The following is a 17,443-nucleotide window of genomic DNA, read 5'->3' as shown; positions in this document are numbered from 1 at the left end:
AAAAAAGGAAGGATGAAATAGATCCCTCAATGTTTGTTTGATCTGCTTCATCCTTTTTAATACTGTTGAAGTTTAAACGGCAGGAAGAAAATGCCACTTTAATCATCTGTGGATTGAGGAATGGGAAGACTATCATTTTTGAGTAATCAGAAAATGTCTCTCCAGAGTAATAGACTTTGTTCTGACTGCTGAAATTAATGAGGCTTCCAGTGATGTGATTATCTGTCCTGAGGATCATCAATATACAAAAATAATTGACAAATTAAATTACTTCAAATTCTTAAAAACTTGTTTAGTTAAAACTGCCTTACTTAAAAAGAGAGTGAAAGAAAGAAAGTTACGTTTTTGCACGCACACACACACACACACACACACACACACACACACACACACACACACACACACACACACACACACACACACACACACACACACACACACACACACACACAAAGTTGGGTAAGCTTTATTAAATTTGCAGACACAGTTACAGCTCATCACTGTCAATTGTTCTCCATCCTTGAATAGGAAACAACCAGTTACTTATAAAGCAACTGGGCTACATGTCAATACAGTCACATAAAAAGGCACAGCACTGAACACAGAGCCATTTCACATTGCTGACATTGCATTTTCTGCAGAGCGTATGACACACTGACCTATAGGATTGAAATCAACATCATGGTGCCATTTTCCAACTAGTATGTACTCCATTCTCATACAGTTGGCACCATTTGCCCGTCTATTGGTAACAAACTCAAGTAAAGAGGTAATATGAGATTCAAAAATGGTTTTCTAAAGATTAATATTAAAAACAAGTAACATTTCATATACATAAGTTACCTTTAAATAGAACAGTTAGTGTGGATTACAGTGAAAATTAGACACCACATTTTACATAACATGTAAATCCAGTGAACAGTAGCCTTTGTTTTTTCACAAACATTTAATGATTTAGCAATCCAATTAGCACAAATTCAAAAATATTTCTGTAGTTAAAAAAGAAGAAGAAGATTGTTTTAGGAGCAACCACTTAAACTAGTTGTCCAAAAAAAAAGAAAAGAAAAAGTAACCCAAGGGAGAACAGACTATTATTTCTAAACATTGTTATTATCCACTAGTCGTACAGTTATTAATGCTCATTTGAGTGATTATCATCTCTGTATTCATTACTTTTTGTAACACTTTGTGCGTGTACCTGTGTGTGGGGATGTATGCAAGACGCACCAGTTAAAACTGCAGATTTGATTCTGGGTGCAAATGTGTGTGCGGGAACAGTAAGCAGTAAAGTGCATCTAGAGCAGCATGCGTGTACTGCGCTAACAGAAGGGACAGCTGTGGTTTTGTTGTGAGGCGAGCTGCCCGCCGCTCGCTGCAGGGTAACTGTGAAACAGTTGGAGTCTAAAAGGGACCTTGTCCCCGCTCCCTGCTGGGCTCTCCTGTCCAGCTCTGTTGTAGTGTTCCCCGTCTTTGTTCAGTAACTAAGTGCTCCCTACTTAGGAGTAAAACCCCCTTTCGAGCTAATGCCCCTAGCAATGTGTTGTCATTGTCGACTTGGTCATCAAAACACTTGTGAATTTTAACAAGCATATGTCACAAACCATGGTGCATTTTAATATGACAAAACATTCTAAATGTATTGTTGTATCATGGAAGCATCTACATCCACTTGGGCCAACTGTGTAAACCCCAAACATATTAGTCAAAAGATATTTCCTGCACCATTTTTTTTTCAATTGCACTTGAATGCAAATTAGACAGATTCATCTAGCGCACATAAGACAATTTACAAAATGTCAAAATTGATGTCTGTCATCTGAACTCTTGCTTAGTGAGAATCATAGCCAACGATTCATCAGTAACCTGGCAGCTGCCAAGGCCCATCATGTTGGCTCCTCCAGCCTCGGTTTCCAGCCCCGGTCTCGGTCAGGAGCAGGTCTGGCTGAGCCGGGCTCCCATTTGGCTGCGGCTGCGGCCTGAGCTGATCTTCAGCCAGGCAAGGGAGGACAGGCCGGGCTCCCACTAGGAGGAGGCCGACGTCTCCATTGTGGACAGGATGCGCACCACCTCGGCTCTCTGTGTGGGTGATATGTGCTGGGTCATGTGCACGATAGAATCCATGGCAACCTCTGGATTGGCTTGAACGAGGCTGAAAACAAAAGGAAGACATCACAATCATGCAAGAAAGGCTGGATTTCACGTGTCCAGCCACGTGTCCACCCCCCACCCCCCACCGATCGTATAACCCTTCCCTGCATTGCACCTGCACTGTTTAGAATTGTCACCTGCGTATCTGCTTGAGGATGTGATCCCGGCGGATGTACTTGATGTTCTCGTCGATGACGGACCTTGCGCCCTCTTCTTCAGCTAGCTGCCTCTCCAGCCATGCCACCACCTCTTCATTGTCATCCCACAGATAGGCCTGTATAATGCAGGAGGCGGGTGTTACAGGAGAAAAGATTAATAATTACTAGCAAGATTCCAAGTGAGTAAATTAGGTCTAGACGTCACACAATTGGGAATTAAAAGGAAACAATTAAAACTTAAATACCGTATGAATGGATAAAACATATAAAATATCATGAATCAGCAAGTAAATATTAACAACAACAAAAGAGATGGACAGGCGCAAAGTGGGGGCCTCGATGTCGTGTTGACTGGACCCGATAGGAAAAATTAGTATTCATGAGTACTGGCATCTCTGATCCCAAACAAAGCCAGGCTGGAGGGCTTAGCAAAGATTTGGGGGCTGAGGGGTTTAATGGGCTCTTGCCTTTTTTATGAACAGTCCTGCTTGAGGTCCGCAAGAACATTTAATGCCCTTATTAATCATTTTTAATCTGTTTGCTTTTAATTAAGAAACAGCGTGTTGCTCTCCTATCTGCACGTGCCAGGGCTGTGATTAATTGTGGCTTAAGACAGCCAGTCCTGATTGGGATAATATATTAGCTAACAAGAAGGCCACTTCTGAGGGAGATCTGAAACGCTGGGCCGGCTCCTGTCGCCCCTGCGGCTGGTCCTCTGAGCACCGAGACCGGGCCGGTAGGAATGGCGTTTGGGTATCTCTGAGGGATGTTTATTTCCGTTGACTACAATTATCAGACCATCTGTATTTCAACACGATGATTTAACAGGAATGCCGACTACCTCTTTATCTGGTGTAGCTTGAAGGGAAGGAATGGGAGCTTCAGGATACAAAGAATCAGCCTCTGTAATCATTCCCAGAGGCTAAGAGGGTGTTTACTTGAGCATCTACACACTTACCTGAATGGACAAATTGCAGCCAGTATTAAATTCTGAACTGGAGTTAAAGACTCTCTCAATCATTCATTTCCCAGAGGACTGACTATAATAACTTTGGATATCAGCAGATACCTAAACTGTATGAAATCTAGAAATAAATTTGTAAGAATTACAAGTCTAAACACATATGTTGCTTATGCTTTATCACAGCCTTCTGCTTTGGTGTGAAACAGATTTAAGGCATTGGAGAGAAGAAAAAAAAGCAATTTCCAGATGTCTGTGTGGTTGTGAGGCAGTGTATCTAGGAAATGTTGAAACAATATACTATAGCGTTCTATACAGGTTTGTTTGCCCACGTTCTCATCACATCGCTCAGCTTTTACTTTGACTTGGTTATTAAAATGCATGATTTGCATTACATGACATGATGTTTGGAGTATTTACAGGGTATTTTTGTCCTTTTATAAAACTCTAAAGAACCACAAACTGACCACTTAAATGAAGCTGTGCTGGCTAACTTTGACTGTCATAGAGTCATATGTTAGACATACTGTATATCCGTTTAGCATCTGTGCAAGCTGAATAAATCATCATCACCATCAATATGATCATCATGTATGTATGCTGTCAACTTTTAGTTCAATTCAAAATCTAGCTCATGTACTATGTAAGTCTATGAGATATTAACTACGTTTTTTTCTACATCTTCCGCTCAAAGTCACTGAATAATGAGAGACTAAAGAACAAAGCCTGTAAGTCGGTGGTGGGTTTTTACCTTGACGGCCCCCTCGGCCTCCACAAACCAGCGGCGCAACATTGCCTGGATCTGGCCGTCTGTCAGCTCGTTGTTGGCCGCTTGGATCTTCCTCATCACCGTGTCCTCCAGCAGCAGACGCCGCAGGCGCCAGTAGAAGAACTGACGGGACGTTTGCCAATCAAGGATATCCTGAGATAAGCCAAAATAAATAATAACGGAAATGCAGCTACTGTAATTAGACGCCTACGTTTTGCAATTTATTAAATGTCAACATACAATGCCAGTGTATTTCATTCTTTGTGAATTTATAGGGGGAGTATGAATAATTATCTGCCTGTCTCAACCAATCCCTTGGATGTCACAATGACATAGAAGTCATTAAGGAAATCCAAATACCTGGCAAAAAAGGTCTGTGCTGTACATTTGGCTTGGTTTAAGTATTTTTTATTACATAATCTCAGGCCGTTTATGAGTGGATTCCTAAAATGACTAAAATTCAAGTTCATGATGTGGGAATCTTTTAATTTTGTCGTGGATTTACAAGTGTAACACTGTTAATTAGGTTAATGTACGTTACAGAAATGTGTGGACTGACGATGTGAGGATTTTAGAACCTACAATCACTGATTTCTCTGCAGAAGTACTTGAGTTGAACACGCAGACCACTGCAGTTGGTAAGACTTTCCAGTCCATACTGTGTGCACAAAATGCACTGCTCACACGGCCAGAGGGGTCTTTCACAGATGGATGGCAGTCAAAGTGAGTGTGTGTATGTTTGTATGTGAAAGATGGGATTGGGAAGGCCCAGGATGAGATGGGGGCCCGCCTGAGGCTGCTCTGTGGTTTCTAAGGTGATTGACCAGGGTCATCACAAGATAATTATGAGTCTCACAGCCTAGTGAGACCAAACATTATTCACCGGGCAGGTGCAGCAGCAGCAGCAGCTAGACTGATACTCCCCTGTGGGCTTTTTCCACATAAGGCACATTTGCACTGTAGCAAATACATGGGCGCAAGAAGTGCTCACCGTTATGACGCCCTTCTCTTGCATGCGACCTGGGGTGTCGTGGAGGTCTGCAAACTGCACAGCCACCTGGTGGTAGATTGGCAGGAGAAACTCCTCACGCTCCTTCAGCTTGGTCTCCAGCTCTTTACGATCAGGGGGACTCAGCTCTGGCGTTCCTGTTGGAAAACAATACCGTAAAATACCGCTGTCGGGTCATTTGCCAAGAACTGACTGCAATATGCCTGCAGGTTTTTTTTATTACGAGCCGAGTTTATGGACATGGAAACACAGTTGATGCTAATAGGTACAGGGAATACAGTGTATGAGGGACTGAGTTTAGGTGTGAAAGCCAAGAATTCTATCCTCACATAGTCCTATAGCTGGCCTTCCTTTATAGTCCCATTACCATCAAATCGGGTTGTACATGAGCATGCAGCGGTGCATGCTCCTGCTAGCAGCATTTTGTTTTAGAGCTTCCCCTAAACCCCTGGCTGCTGTCACCAAAGACTGATTTCTGTCAATTCCAATCAGTAATCTCTCAAACCATCCGCGGCAAACCCTCCATTCCACCAGTTCGCCTACAGCGCCAAGCCCAACACACAGTATTGGACCACAGTTGCACTGAGCCCAGAGCAAAATCAATAGGCTGTGCAGGAGAGACAGGAGAGTTGGTGATTGATCTGAGCAGGCTGTGATTGACACGTCTCCCAAGGGAGTGCAGTGAAGATGATACAATCAACGCCAAATAAAGAACGACAGTGAATGCACACATGCTCCCACCTGATATATTGCTACTTTTCTGAAATGAGGACAAGGCCGAAGGGGGCAAAGACACCAGTAAAAGGGCTATAATTAGAATTGAAGTGGAGGACTCACCCAGTCTTTCAGCCAAGCTGGTGTAGATGGGATCCACTCTTCTCATGGTCTTTACCAGGTCCTTCCTCCTGAATTTGATCTCCACTGTTCCTTCAGGCTCCAAAACACCACCGCTGGAGACAAGAATGATTCAAGTGAACTAAAGTGGTTTGATAAAGATGATACTCACTCTGCCCTTATTTCCAGTCCAACTCACCGGCTGTCCTTGTCAGCGTACATCTCCATGTGACGCGGGTTGATGGTGGGATCTATAACCACCCAGGATCCTCCCCTCAGCTCAGCATGGGGTGGAATATAAACCAGTACCGGCTGCTTGTACTCCCTCAGCCCGTCCACAATGTAGGCCCCAAACTTCAGCACCTGGTCGTACATATCTAACAAAAGGAGAATTTTATGTGAGACACTGAATGGGTTTAATTCCAGATTGACTGGTTACAACGCAAGCCAAAGTACCTTTCATTCCCCCAGAAAAGCCCCTCCAGTTGGAAAACACGATAAGAGGCAGACCCTCTCTGTTAAAGTCCTTTATGGCTTGGGCTGTTTTGAAAGCAGAATCTGGGAACCACACCTGTCCCGCCTGCTGGATGATCTAAATACACAAATCAGAAAATCAGCATCAGCAGCTGTGTGTCTGTGAATGTCGAAATACTTGTTTCAGTATGTGCGCCCCTCTTACCTTTGCCTCAGAGTCCAAATTGGCTGGATCGGCTGGGATCGACAGCTCCACTGACCTGGTTTCCACGGCGACCACCCCAGTCGGTATCCCGCCCAGTCTGTGGAGAGAGGCCATAGAGCGCTGACGTCTACAAAACACCTCGACTACATCTGTAGTGCAAACAAATTCATTACTGGCAGTGTGTCATCGTGGTTTAGTGCTCTGTTGGGAGACTTACCTGGCTCTGCCTACCACCACACTCTGAGCCCATGGCTGCATGATCTCCATGAAGGAGCCCTGGTCAAAAAAGCCACTCTGCCAGGAACCCTTTGGAGCTGAATACAGAGAGAGGAGTGAGTGCAGAAAGGTGAAAAAAGGGGTGTAAGAGGAAAGAACATGGACTTGATGATTGCAAATTGGAAATGCAGCTGAATCAATCTTTTTCCATAGCGTTTTCAAAAACTCAGGCTTTATTCCTCCTGCAGTCCGAGGTTGTGTATTTCTTTCCTCAGAGTCGAGTCCTGGCAGCAAACCATGATGGATGACTGCAGGAGGAGGCTTATTCAGCTCTTTTTCTGCATGCACACCCTGAGAAACATGCCCAGCCTGTGAGGTTACCATTCAATTAAGCCTCACCTCTCATCACTACCAGAGACGTTGACTGGCTTCCCACACGGTCCCCCAATCTCTCTTCTGTCCCAAGCTGTAATAACACTGATGTGGAACCTGCTCAGTCCTGACCCGCAATGTAAAACATGCTGGATCACCGATGTTGCCTTTAGAAGCATGGTGCTAGGCTTCACCGTTTCTCTGTGAGTTTCTTAATAGCCTCTCTAATAATAGATTACTTCAACCTTTAACCCAGGGGATGTTAGGATTAAATGATGAATATTGTATATGAATAATATACTTTACAAATAACACACACTAAATGGGAGTGTGGCTCTTTACAGCTGCTGATGAAGCATTTTGAATAAAAAATTATTAGTAGAGGAAATGAGCAAAAGTGAACGTATATCAATCATCATCGCAGTTACAACCAGGATGCTATGTACTGTAAGTCAATACAACTTTCAGCGCAACTCAGTATTTGATGTAGCCATTTCTGGGGCAGTGAATGGCTGTAGGGCTGAATGTACAGTATTAATGTAGGGCTGCAACTAGCAATTGTTTTCATTATAGATTAATTAGATGATTAATTAATAATTAACGTTAAACATTTAGTCTATAAAATGCCGATTTGATGTCTCCGAATTGATTCTTTTGTCCAATCAACAATCAGAAATGATAAGATATTTATTTAAAAACTGAGAAAAGCGGGAAATCCTAACAATAGACAAGCTTGACTAGCAAATACTATTGCAGAATTCACTCACATAGTAGTTGAATGTGAGAGGAATAAGGATAAGGTATATCATTGTGGTAATAATTAAAGATGATAAAAACCAAATACTTCCATAACATTTTAACTTACCTCCATTTACATCACAAAACAACCACCTGAAGAGTATCTACCAGAACTGTTCCCATTAAAAAAGATTTCTCTGGACACTCACTCTGGCTGGGACGTCCTGCTAGCATCCAGCGAGGGTCATACGGAGTCTTTGTAGGCACAAAGTCCACCAGCCGATCTATGGGATCCTTGGCATTGAGGATTGGCACTGGACTAGATTTACACTGCAGAAAGGAAGTTGTCTTTAATTCACGACGACAAAAACTACACAGCTCTAAACATTTGGATACGTTAATTTATAACACCGATATGGGATGCAGCATCCGATTCAAAAGAAAAGATTACCATGGGCATGTAGGATAGCCACTCCAGAAGCGCGAAGACTCCCTCAAAGTCATCACAAACAGCACAGTGGGTCACACCGTTGTTGTGCATGATTTGAATGCCGCCAAGTTGGTTGTTCGATGTGTACACTTCTCTGCCCAGCACCTGAGATGTGGAAAAAAAGACGAATGTGTGGATTTTACATCATGGGAAAAAAGATAAAATTATAAAAATAACACATTTCTGCTGAATACCAGACTGTCAGATATTTAATTTTTGGCTTTTTAGGCATGTACAAAAAAACACAAAAGGTCATGTACAGAGGCACCGCTCTTGAAACCTGCTTGAAAACAGGAGCACCCCTTTTCTGCCTAATTTAATTTAGTGTGGATTCACCCTTTAGCAGACCTCCTCTCTCTACATATTGCCATCTACCAGTTGTGATAGAGGCTGTTGTTGTATCAGGGTTGGTTCTGAGATGGAAGCCACCAAACTATTTACCTTCAAAACTGCCCCTATGCCAACCTGAAGCCATAAAATCTCACTCCCAGCCCACCCTATTTTCATAAGCGGGCTAGAACAGGTGGCGGGGCCCTGACATGGTTCCATAAAAATCAGAGAGGAGCTCAATCCCTACCCTCCGCTCTCACCTTTTCAGCCATCATTTACTTTCTTTATTACCATTAATGGTTATGTATCTGGCTACAAATCTAGGGCACTCTCCTAAAGCTGTCAGGAAATGGTGCGGCCCCAGGAAACATTGCAGTCACCTTGACATACACAAAACCCCTATGCCTCCGGCCATCGCCGGCTTCATTAGGATTCCACAGCAGAGAGAAGAGAACGGGATACAGGAGGAGGAACAGAGAGGGATGACTGGGAGGAAGAAAATGAGGGGCCAACGGGATGTAACAGCTCACTGGGGTATTTATGCTCGTAGTTACTATCCACTCCCCATGAAAATATGAGAGCTTTCCAGCAGTTAATGGAATGATGATCTCTGGATGGCAGCCTCCTGCTCTCCATTAAGTTTCAGCTAATAGTCGGGAAACCGTATGATAAACAGGGAGAAAACCACTACTCTTTTTTCTTGCTCAGTGCTATTTTAAAATAAACACAACAGATATTTTGCAATACATCACCAGCACATTGCTGACACTTGTCAGTAAACATCACTATGGCTCTACCCCCACAAATAGAGGTAAACAGTCGGGCCATCTAAAAACAATTGAGCTCCCAGCAAATAGGTATGCCATCATGGGGCCATTTGCATGATTTGTCGTGTTGCAATCTGTCATCTAATTTGAAATGGAGTCATCTTAATTCCCTGACAAGGACACAGAATGGAAAGCAAGACAAGAGGAGGTAGTGGAGCGTGAGGGCGCACACACACACACACACACACACACACACACACACACACACACACACACACACACACACACACACACACACACACACACACACACACACACTAATCAACTGCATGCAGAAAACAATCTGCCTCAGCAAAACTTTTCCTTTTGATTAAAAACAAATGATATGGGTGTCCTGCACCGCAGCCTCCGGCATGTCACTCTATTTCTATGCAAATACAACTTCATGGTTCACTTTCAATTATTCCACTATGAGTGGCAGGCAGGCCTGTGGCTGGGATCGGAGCGGGAATCCTGGTAGAACAGAACGAGGCAGGAGGAGGCCTGATCGCCGAGTTGGAACGGCGCCAAAGCACATTTTTCTGATTTCTTTTCTTTGATGGATAAACAAACATTAACCCCGTCATTAAATAGTATAGAATCCGCAGTTTCTATTAAAATATTATTTAAAAAAAAAAAATGAACACACGTACACAGCTCGCTTCCAGATCTGCTTGCTCTTCTTCCCATATTAGCTAACAAAACTGAATAGACAACTGAGAATTATAGTATTTATAGTGAATTCCTCATTAAAGTGTAGATGCATCAATTGTGTGAATTTAGACATAACTCATTTGACACTTTTTCAGTGTTGCAGTGAACACAGTCACACAACAGCATCATGTTTTCAATTTTAAACACAAAAAACCCCCATCTTTTGTGTTGTCCTGAGATATGCATTTAGATAGTAGATACTGTTACCTTGTTGAGTGCTGCCGCTCCAGTAAGGATAATGTGAGAGTTGTCCACTTGAATGGTTCTCTGTCCAAGCCTCACCAGATAGGCCCCAATCCCTATGGCTCTGCATGTGACCTATAGGTTAAGACAATCACGTTACGGCTTGCGAGCTAATCAACTCTAGAGCAAGTCCTCGTTCGAAAGATCACCCAAATTGTACAGCTCAAAGCTGAGGAGGTGGCTACATGTATGCATGTGTTTGTTGTACACAAGTGAGCCCCCTTCATTCTCACCAGGTTCATGGTGATGATCTCGTCATAAGCCAGAGAAGATTCTCCAGCAATCATTCCTGACCCTTTCAGATTCTCCACACCCAGCCCTTCATCTTTTCCAATGATGTCAGTGATCTTGTACCTGCATGGCAACACATATATTAATTTACAGCCAGAGGTGACCCTCCAGTAGCTTTCCTTTCCGTTATCACCTCTGTTGTAGTCGCCTGGGCTTTAAACCTTAAAGACGTGAACACTTTGACACTACAGCATCTTGAATACTAATTTGCTCACGTAAAAAGTTAAGTACTACTGTGTTGTAAAAAAAGATGTACCTGGATTCTCCCTCATCCTCCACATGTTCACAATGCACAGAGTTCAGGGCTGAAACTTTCTTGTAATCCTGAGGTGTGAGGTAGAGATACTTGAATCCCTGCGAAGGCAAATAGAAATGAATGCTTCGTTATGATGGACGATGATTCAAAAACATAAATCTTTTGAAAGAAAAGACAACGGAAATTTATAACTGGGATCAAATACCACAGTAAAGAAATACATGCGGTATATACAAATAAATAACCGACACAGCCAGCAGGTGATTCTCTGAAGTAATATTATGAGGAAAATACAACTGGGGACTGCTTGTAAAATTTGATCTCGTTATGTTTGTTGGCTGACCTTATAAGGGTCAGCTGTATCCTGCCAGGCCACGTGGAACATGTGTCTGATTTCCTCTGCCAGCCCGATGCGAGCGCCACTGTTGGCTGCGATGTAGATCCGCGGGATGCCGCTCTCCCGTGCCATCTCTGAGGCCCGCAGGAACAAAATGTCCTCCTGGGGCCCAAATGAGCCTATCTTGTGTGTGATGTCGTTACTTATGACGATGATCTCACGACCCGCTGGATATTCTGGCGTGCGCAGGGTCATCCGCCACGCCACCATGCCAATCTGTGCCGACAGAACAGAGGCACTGTAAGAGCAGATATCTATATATAGTGCACTATAAATATACTATATTTTTTTCAATTAAATTAATTGTATTCGAATCAGACTACAGCATTTTAGCCTTGGCATAAATATAATAACTAGACATAGGTGATATGTCTTAATGTACTTTCAATGATGCATTAAGCATTGCAATACAACAATAACGTATTTAGAAAGCACTCAGGAACACAGAGACACCTACAGAATGAAATGGAAATTGCACATTTTGAAAGAGGTGGTGGATAGAGAAATAAAAAAGATCATGTCAAAGCAATATTTTAATTTGTTTAATGTCTGTATTCATGCATCAAACTAAGAAGACTGACCTCGTTGCCCCCGGGCAGTCTGTTCATCTGCACCAGCTGATCTTGGGCGTCGAGGACCAGCTCTGTGAAGGTGAGCAGCTCAGAGGGAAGGGGGCATTTGGGTAAGTGTGCAAAGGCCTGGTACGAGTGCCACAGCTTTTTCAGAGCCTGGGACAAGAAACAAAATAGTCAAAATAAAGTTATTCCGTCAACCTCATTTGGCCAATCAGTATTTCTAGGTATGTTTGTCTGGTACCTGTCTGAACATTTCTGGAAAGTCATAGACATAGGTGGTGCCCAGAGACTGTGCCTGGAAGCGCTTAGACTGCAGCAGGTCCTTGGTCACGTAGGGGGTGTTGATGAGCATGCCATGCAGCGGACCTTGCTTGTCTCCATATGCTTGGAACATGATCTGAACAAAGAGGCACAGAGATAGTCACTTTAAAGATATGCCGACCTCTTGACCGTGCCTAAATATCACAATGATGAGAATGATGATGATGAGCATCTGTCGTACCCACTGCTAAAGCATAAAGCGATACAATGATGCAACAATTCTATACACATCATTCTGTATCATACATGATCAGGGCCATCAAACAGACCATTCAATTGTGACCTATTCATGCAGGTTTGTTTGATGCAGGCACTTCTACTCACAGGTTTTGCTGAGCTAGGCCAACAAAAACCTTGAAAAACTTTTTGTTTTACCAAAATCATTCCCCTCCACAATAACACCAGCTTTATCTTGCAACTGGACTTATTCTAAACTCAAGTTCAATCTTTTTTTTTCAATCTTCAAATAGAAACTCAAACTCAACAACTCTCACATTTACTAGTATGGATGGTTGATGGACAGATGTATGAATGGCTGGATGAAGTCTTACTTACCTGATCAGCTGAGAGTGAAAAGGATATTACTGAAAAAATTGTCCACCGGGCTCAGGGCACAACACTATACTAGATCTTTACTCCAACTCAAAAATCTTAAAGCCAGAATTTGTGTAGTCTACTGTATTAAAAAAAGCCAACCCCCATCTTTGACTTTACAAGAGAGGCTGGTAAACTGCATTCTGGGAGCTGAAACCCTAAGCCAACGGCTGGACAATAAGCAGATGAGATGGAAGATGTATGAGTGCCCCACCTGTCGGTCTTTGGGCCCCACCTGTCCCGTTCGGGCATCAGTGACCTCCTTGTACAGGCTGATGTCCAGGTAGTAGCCTGACTCATTGGTGAGGAAGAGGCGGATGGGGATTTGCTTTCCTGTTGGAGTCAGGCGGATGTTAATTTTCAATTCAGCCTGCAGGACACGCAGCTTCCACAGACGGCTGCCATAACGCATCACCATGGAGCGCACAGACTCCTCAATCTGAAGTTCGGAAAGAGAGCAAACGCATTAATAACACTGTGAGCTGTGGTATGACTGTGTGTGTGTATGTGTGTGTGCGCGTGTGCATTTGTGATAGTTTCACAAACCTTAGATGGGTCCATGATGACTGTGGGGACAAAGTTGAGAAAGATATGGTTGCAGTCAGTTCGTACAGTCGTGTTGTTGAAAGCCACCTCCAGCTCATCCATGGCTTCCAGCAGCAGGCGCTCTGCCTCGTTGTGAAGGTATTCAAAAGAGGCCTCCTGGTGAAGGAACAGAAGAAAGAAACTGTCAACAGGTGCAGGTGTGACTGAGTAAAATGAAACAAAAAGGACAAAGAATTGTGAAGGAGAATCCAAACCCTGTGCAAACCGCTTTAAAGAAAGACAATGCAAAGGTTGCGCCTGCGTAGTCTCACCTTTGTGACCAGATCGGAGTGGCGGATGATGGCTCGCACAAAGAAACGGTAGTCCGTAACCTCTGTGCCCACCTCCACGCGGGCTGCACCCAGGTACAAGTGCATCTTGTGGTTGGCGCACGGGATGGCAGACAGGGCAAAATTGCGCATGCGGTTGAGCTCCAACTGGAACGCTAGTGCCGGCTCCAAATGGCGATAGATCCTGTCCTCCTCAAACTTTTGAGAAACGGACACAATGACAAACAGAAACCACTACAACATTCTAAATGAACACGCTCAAAGACTTTCCTGAAGAACTTTCTACTTTACAAGTTAGGCTTTCCTGCCATCATCTATTTCATTAACAGAAAATTGGCAATTTCAGGAGCACCGAGTTGATGCAAGAGTATAAAGATGCCTGTGAGCCGAACACTGTATTAAGTAAATGAAATTATGGGCAATCTCGATCTCAGAAAGCTACTAATGGGTGTCATTTCTCTTAAATGGGGGACATAATTAAAGAGTTCATTACTTTAATGAGTTTCGGTGGTGTCATTGTAGTGAAACTATCAGGGGTAACGGAGAGAAAGAGCCATCACTGACTGTGATAGAGTAAAATTCAGCATTGCCAGGGGGGGTGAAAAGTTGTTTTCTATAACCCCAATGTTCTCCCAGCCAAAGGAAAGTCAATCAATCGGTTTTACTTTTTAACATTTATGGGTTAATTTGCAATGACACAATAACCTGATGCGTGTACATATCCTCTGTCTTTGCAATTTCTACCTGAGCAAACACTGATTTGGCCATTCAGAAGATATTTAGATGATTTGACAAACTGTATAATCTAAACACCCACCTTGTCTCTGGCACGGAATGTGAAAAACTTCGGGAATTCTCTCTGTGTGGAAGAAAGTGAGACAGAGATAGAAAGAACACAAATAAATCAATAATCTCTCTATGACAGAAAAACATGGTTGTAGGCACATCAGGGTTAAGGATACTAAATCAGTTAGACATGTACAAACTATAAACCTAATCACAGCAGGGGACAGTAAGCTAAGCTGGGCTCTACTACACCAGTAAGTGTGGAGTATTATGCAGTGATCAGGACCGTGTTGTACATGCAGCCATCTCACCACTCACAACGGCAGTAAATTAAATATTCCCCATTTATCAGATGTAGTCCTCCACTTGCCAAAACAATGCCAGACCGATTGGGGCTCATCGGCTCAAAGCCTATACAATAACAAGGGGACTGCAGGGACACACACTGGAAACCTTCACAGCCATGATTTGACACTGATTACACATCATATTCACCTTCTGAGATATCGTGAACAGAGGGAAAAAAAACATTTTAGTATGAGTATGCAGAATGGTGCTGACTACTGAAAACCGCCTACGTGTAACAAGGGCCACATAATGATGGTGACGCGAGTTAGCATGATTAACTCTCATCAGAGACGGTTGTCCCATCAAAAGAAAAATCAAGGCCTATTGTAAAAAAAAAAAAAAAAAAATGACCGCAGAGGCGAAGAGCATTCCTCAAATCTAATCCTGTTCTAAATCCCTGTCATTATCATTCAAAGGCTAGAGGGTGTTCTGTTGATAAAGGGTCAATCCTGGAAAGATAAATGTGGCCCTGTGCACTACAGCACAATAGAGCGTATCACAAACCTGCTGTGATTGGGGGTTTAATTCCTGCTTTGCTATTTATGCTAAAAATGTGTGCTCATGTTACTGCATGGCACTTACGACTGACATTCCTGGTAACAACATCTACGCAATGAGTTTGTGGTTCTGGGGTTTAAAACTGACTGGCTAGATATTCAATGTGAACATTGGCAGGGCATGTTTGAACAGTTTCAACCAAATGCATTGACGAAAAGAGTCACTCTTCCTCATTTCATTTGTCCTCCTCTACTTACATGAAACCTTTGGTCCACCTCACAGTTGACTTGCTTCCTGAAATCCTGTCATCATAAATGCAGCAAAAAGCAAGGCATGCAGAAAGAGATACAGAGAGAAACAGGAAAATAAGCTTGATTTCAAAAGGCAAATTATTACCACATGATGTCGTTCCATACAAACAAAGTAATAAAGTATTAGTAATTACAAAAAGAAAGATGCGAAACAGTTCATTTTAAAAAAAATCTGGAGACATGCTGTTCAGAACTGCTGAATTGGTGACATGCAGGGCAGCACATTGTGGACACCGGTAGTTGACTTAGTAAATATTAAACAGGGCCCTCACCTTCTGGGCCACAAGGAAAGTCAGCCTACGGATGCCGTGTTCAAACAGCATAGATTTCTGAAATGCAGACAAAAAAGGCAAAAACATCAGGATGATAATGAGACATTAAAAAAAATGTACTCTCACTGCTGAAACCATGAAGTCTTGTTGTTTACTGCTCCCACCTTTGAGTGAGTAAACTCTCTGAATACAGCTGCCAGGCCGTCGTCATCGATGTCGCTGTCCGTCTTTATGGCCACATTCAGGATATGGATAGGCTCGTCCTGGACACTCTGGATCACAAAGCAATTACACGTTACACTCAAAAGTACACAGTCAATGACAGGCCTGTGACTCTCCGTTTTCGTCACCTTGTTGTCCTCTTCCCCATACAGGACAGGATTGCCTCCCTCTGGGAAGGTTGGACTTGGCGGAGGGGAGTCAGAGAAGCAGCTCAACACGTCATTTATGTTCCTGTAGAGGAGAAAAACAATTAAAAAAAAATAAAAAAATCACGCATGCAATTAATCACAGGAAACGTCGTCTACACCTACCGGTGGAATGCATCAAAGTTAAGAAACTATAAAATGGACTGACCTGGTGAACTCCTGGAATGAGCGGAAAGCGACCATGGCTCCCATGCGCTGACAAGGCGGCGTAAAGGACGCGTCAAGCAGAACGTCGCTGACGCTGGCTACGTGCACCATGCCGTAGTGGTTCAGGTTGGACGAGAATGACATCCTAGGGTATCGACAGAGCAGTTACAATGGGAATCTGCCACAACACTAGAATGACTCTGAAGATGTTCCCCATCTACCTTTAAGAACCTCACGGCACCCCAGTTTCTCGGCAATTTGAGAATCTGGGATATAATGATGTGTAAATTGAAGGGGAGTTTGTTAGTATAAAAACTGAATGAGGTTGAAATTATAAAAAGCAAGTAGGAATAAAAAATAAAACACCATTGCATGTGAACAAAGATCACGTGTTGGTCCAATTAAAACAAAGTGTTCCTTTCCTAGGAACAAGGAAACATAAAACCACCAGAAAGACCCTTCTAAGTATCCACGTTTCAGTTGGTTGGGTGTTAGTCCTTTAATTGAAAGAAGCTGTCCCAGAAGTTACACCCACTGAAAGCATTTAAGAGGTTTTGTGTGTCAAACCTGTCCACAGATTCCGAATCGGAGGCCTCTTTCTTTTCAGCATTATCATCCTTAGATTTACTATCTTTAAGGTCCTGGAGTTTAGTTGCCTGTAATCTAGTGTCCGCTGCTCTTGCAATGTCCAGGATCGGAGCAGACATTCTCCTGGCAGGACAGTCACAGTCAACGGTTTCAGTTCAGGGGATTCGCACTGGTGTACAACATTTCCCCAACATGTAGTTTATCTTAACACCACCTGACATCCCAGGTAATTCTGAATATCCGCAATACTGAAGAGCATACACGCAACCGTTACCGCAATATAACACTC

General features: G+C 43.2%; 1 protein-coding gene across 12 annotated transcripts in view; it reads right to left on the bottom strand.

Moving 5' to 3' along the window:
* Positions 1–450: 450 nt before the first annotated feature.
* The window catches only part of acaca (acetyl-CoA carboxylase alpha), a 30,313-nt gene continuing 13,320 nt past the window's right edge, over positions 451–17,443 (bottom strand). For 4 of the 12 annotated variants that reach the window (XM_068716414.1, XM_068716416.1, XM_068716417.1 and 1 more), the window contains 26 exons: positions 16,568–16,711; positions 16,342–16,444; positions 16,156–16,263; positions 15,992–16,048; positions 15,666–15,710; positions 14,594–14,635; positions 13,759–13,974; positions 13,448–13,603; positions 13,116–13,340; positions 12,228–12,383; positions 11,993–12,139; positions 11,358–11,627; positions 11,015–11,112; positions 10,701–10,821; positions 10,432–10,542; positions 8,336–8,479; positions 8,094–8,214; positions 6,776–6,872; positions 6,559–6,655; positions 6,336–6,471; positions 6,079–6,256; positions 5,883–5,995; positions 5,028–5,182; positions 4,019–4,189; positions 2,286–2,422; positions 451–2,149 (listed from right to left, as the gene is read on the bottom strand). In XM_068716414.1, coding sequence (XP_068572515.1) covers positions 2,023–2,149; positions 2,286–2,422; positions 4,019–4,189; positions 5,028–5,182; positions 5,883–5,995; positions 6,079–6,256; positions 6,336–6,471; positions 6,559–6,655; positions 6,776–6,872; positions 8,094–8,214; positions 8,336–8,479; positions 10,432–10,542; positions 10,701–10,821; positions 11,015–11,112; positions 11,358–11,627; positions 11,993–12,139; positions 12,228–12,383; positions 13,116–13,340; positions 13,448–13,603; positions 13,759–13,974; positions 14,594–14,635; positions 15,666–15,710; positions 15,992–16,048; positions 16,156–16,263; positions 16,342–16,444; positions 16,568–16,711 — 3,475 coding nt within the window. In that variant the 3' untranslated portion in view covers positions 451–2,022. The other 8 variants (XM_068716411.1, XM_068716412.1, XM_068716415.1 and 5 more) reach the window with 5 other exon arrangements.

Source organism: Cebidichthys violaceus, unplaced genomic scaffold (assembly GCF_023349555.1).
Source record: "Cebidichthys violaceus isolate CVI_PGR_0920_01 unplaced genomic scaffold, fCebVio1.0.p SCAF_20, whole genome shotgun sequence".
NCBI classification, from domain to species: domain Eukaryota; kingdom Metazoa; phylum Chordata; class Actinopteri; order Perciformes; family Stichaeidae; genus Cebidichthys; species Cebidichthys violaceus.
The sequence above is the reverse complement of the archived record's forward strand: the minus strand, read 5'-3'. Positions and strand labels throughout refer to the sequence as shown.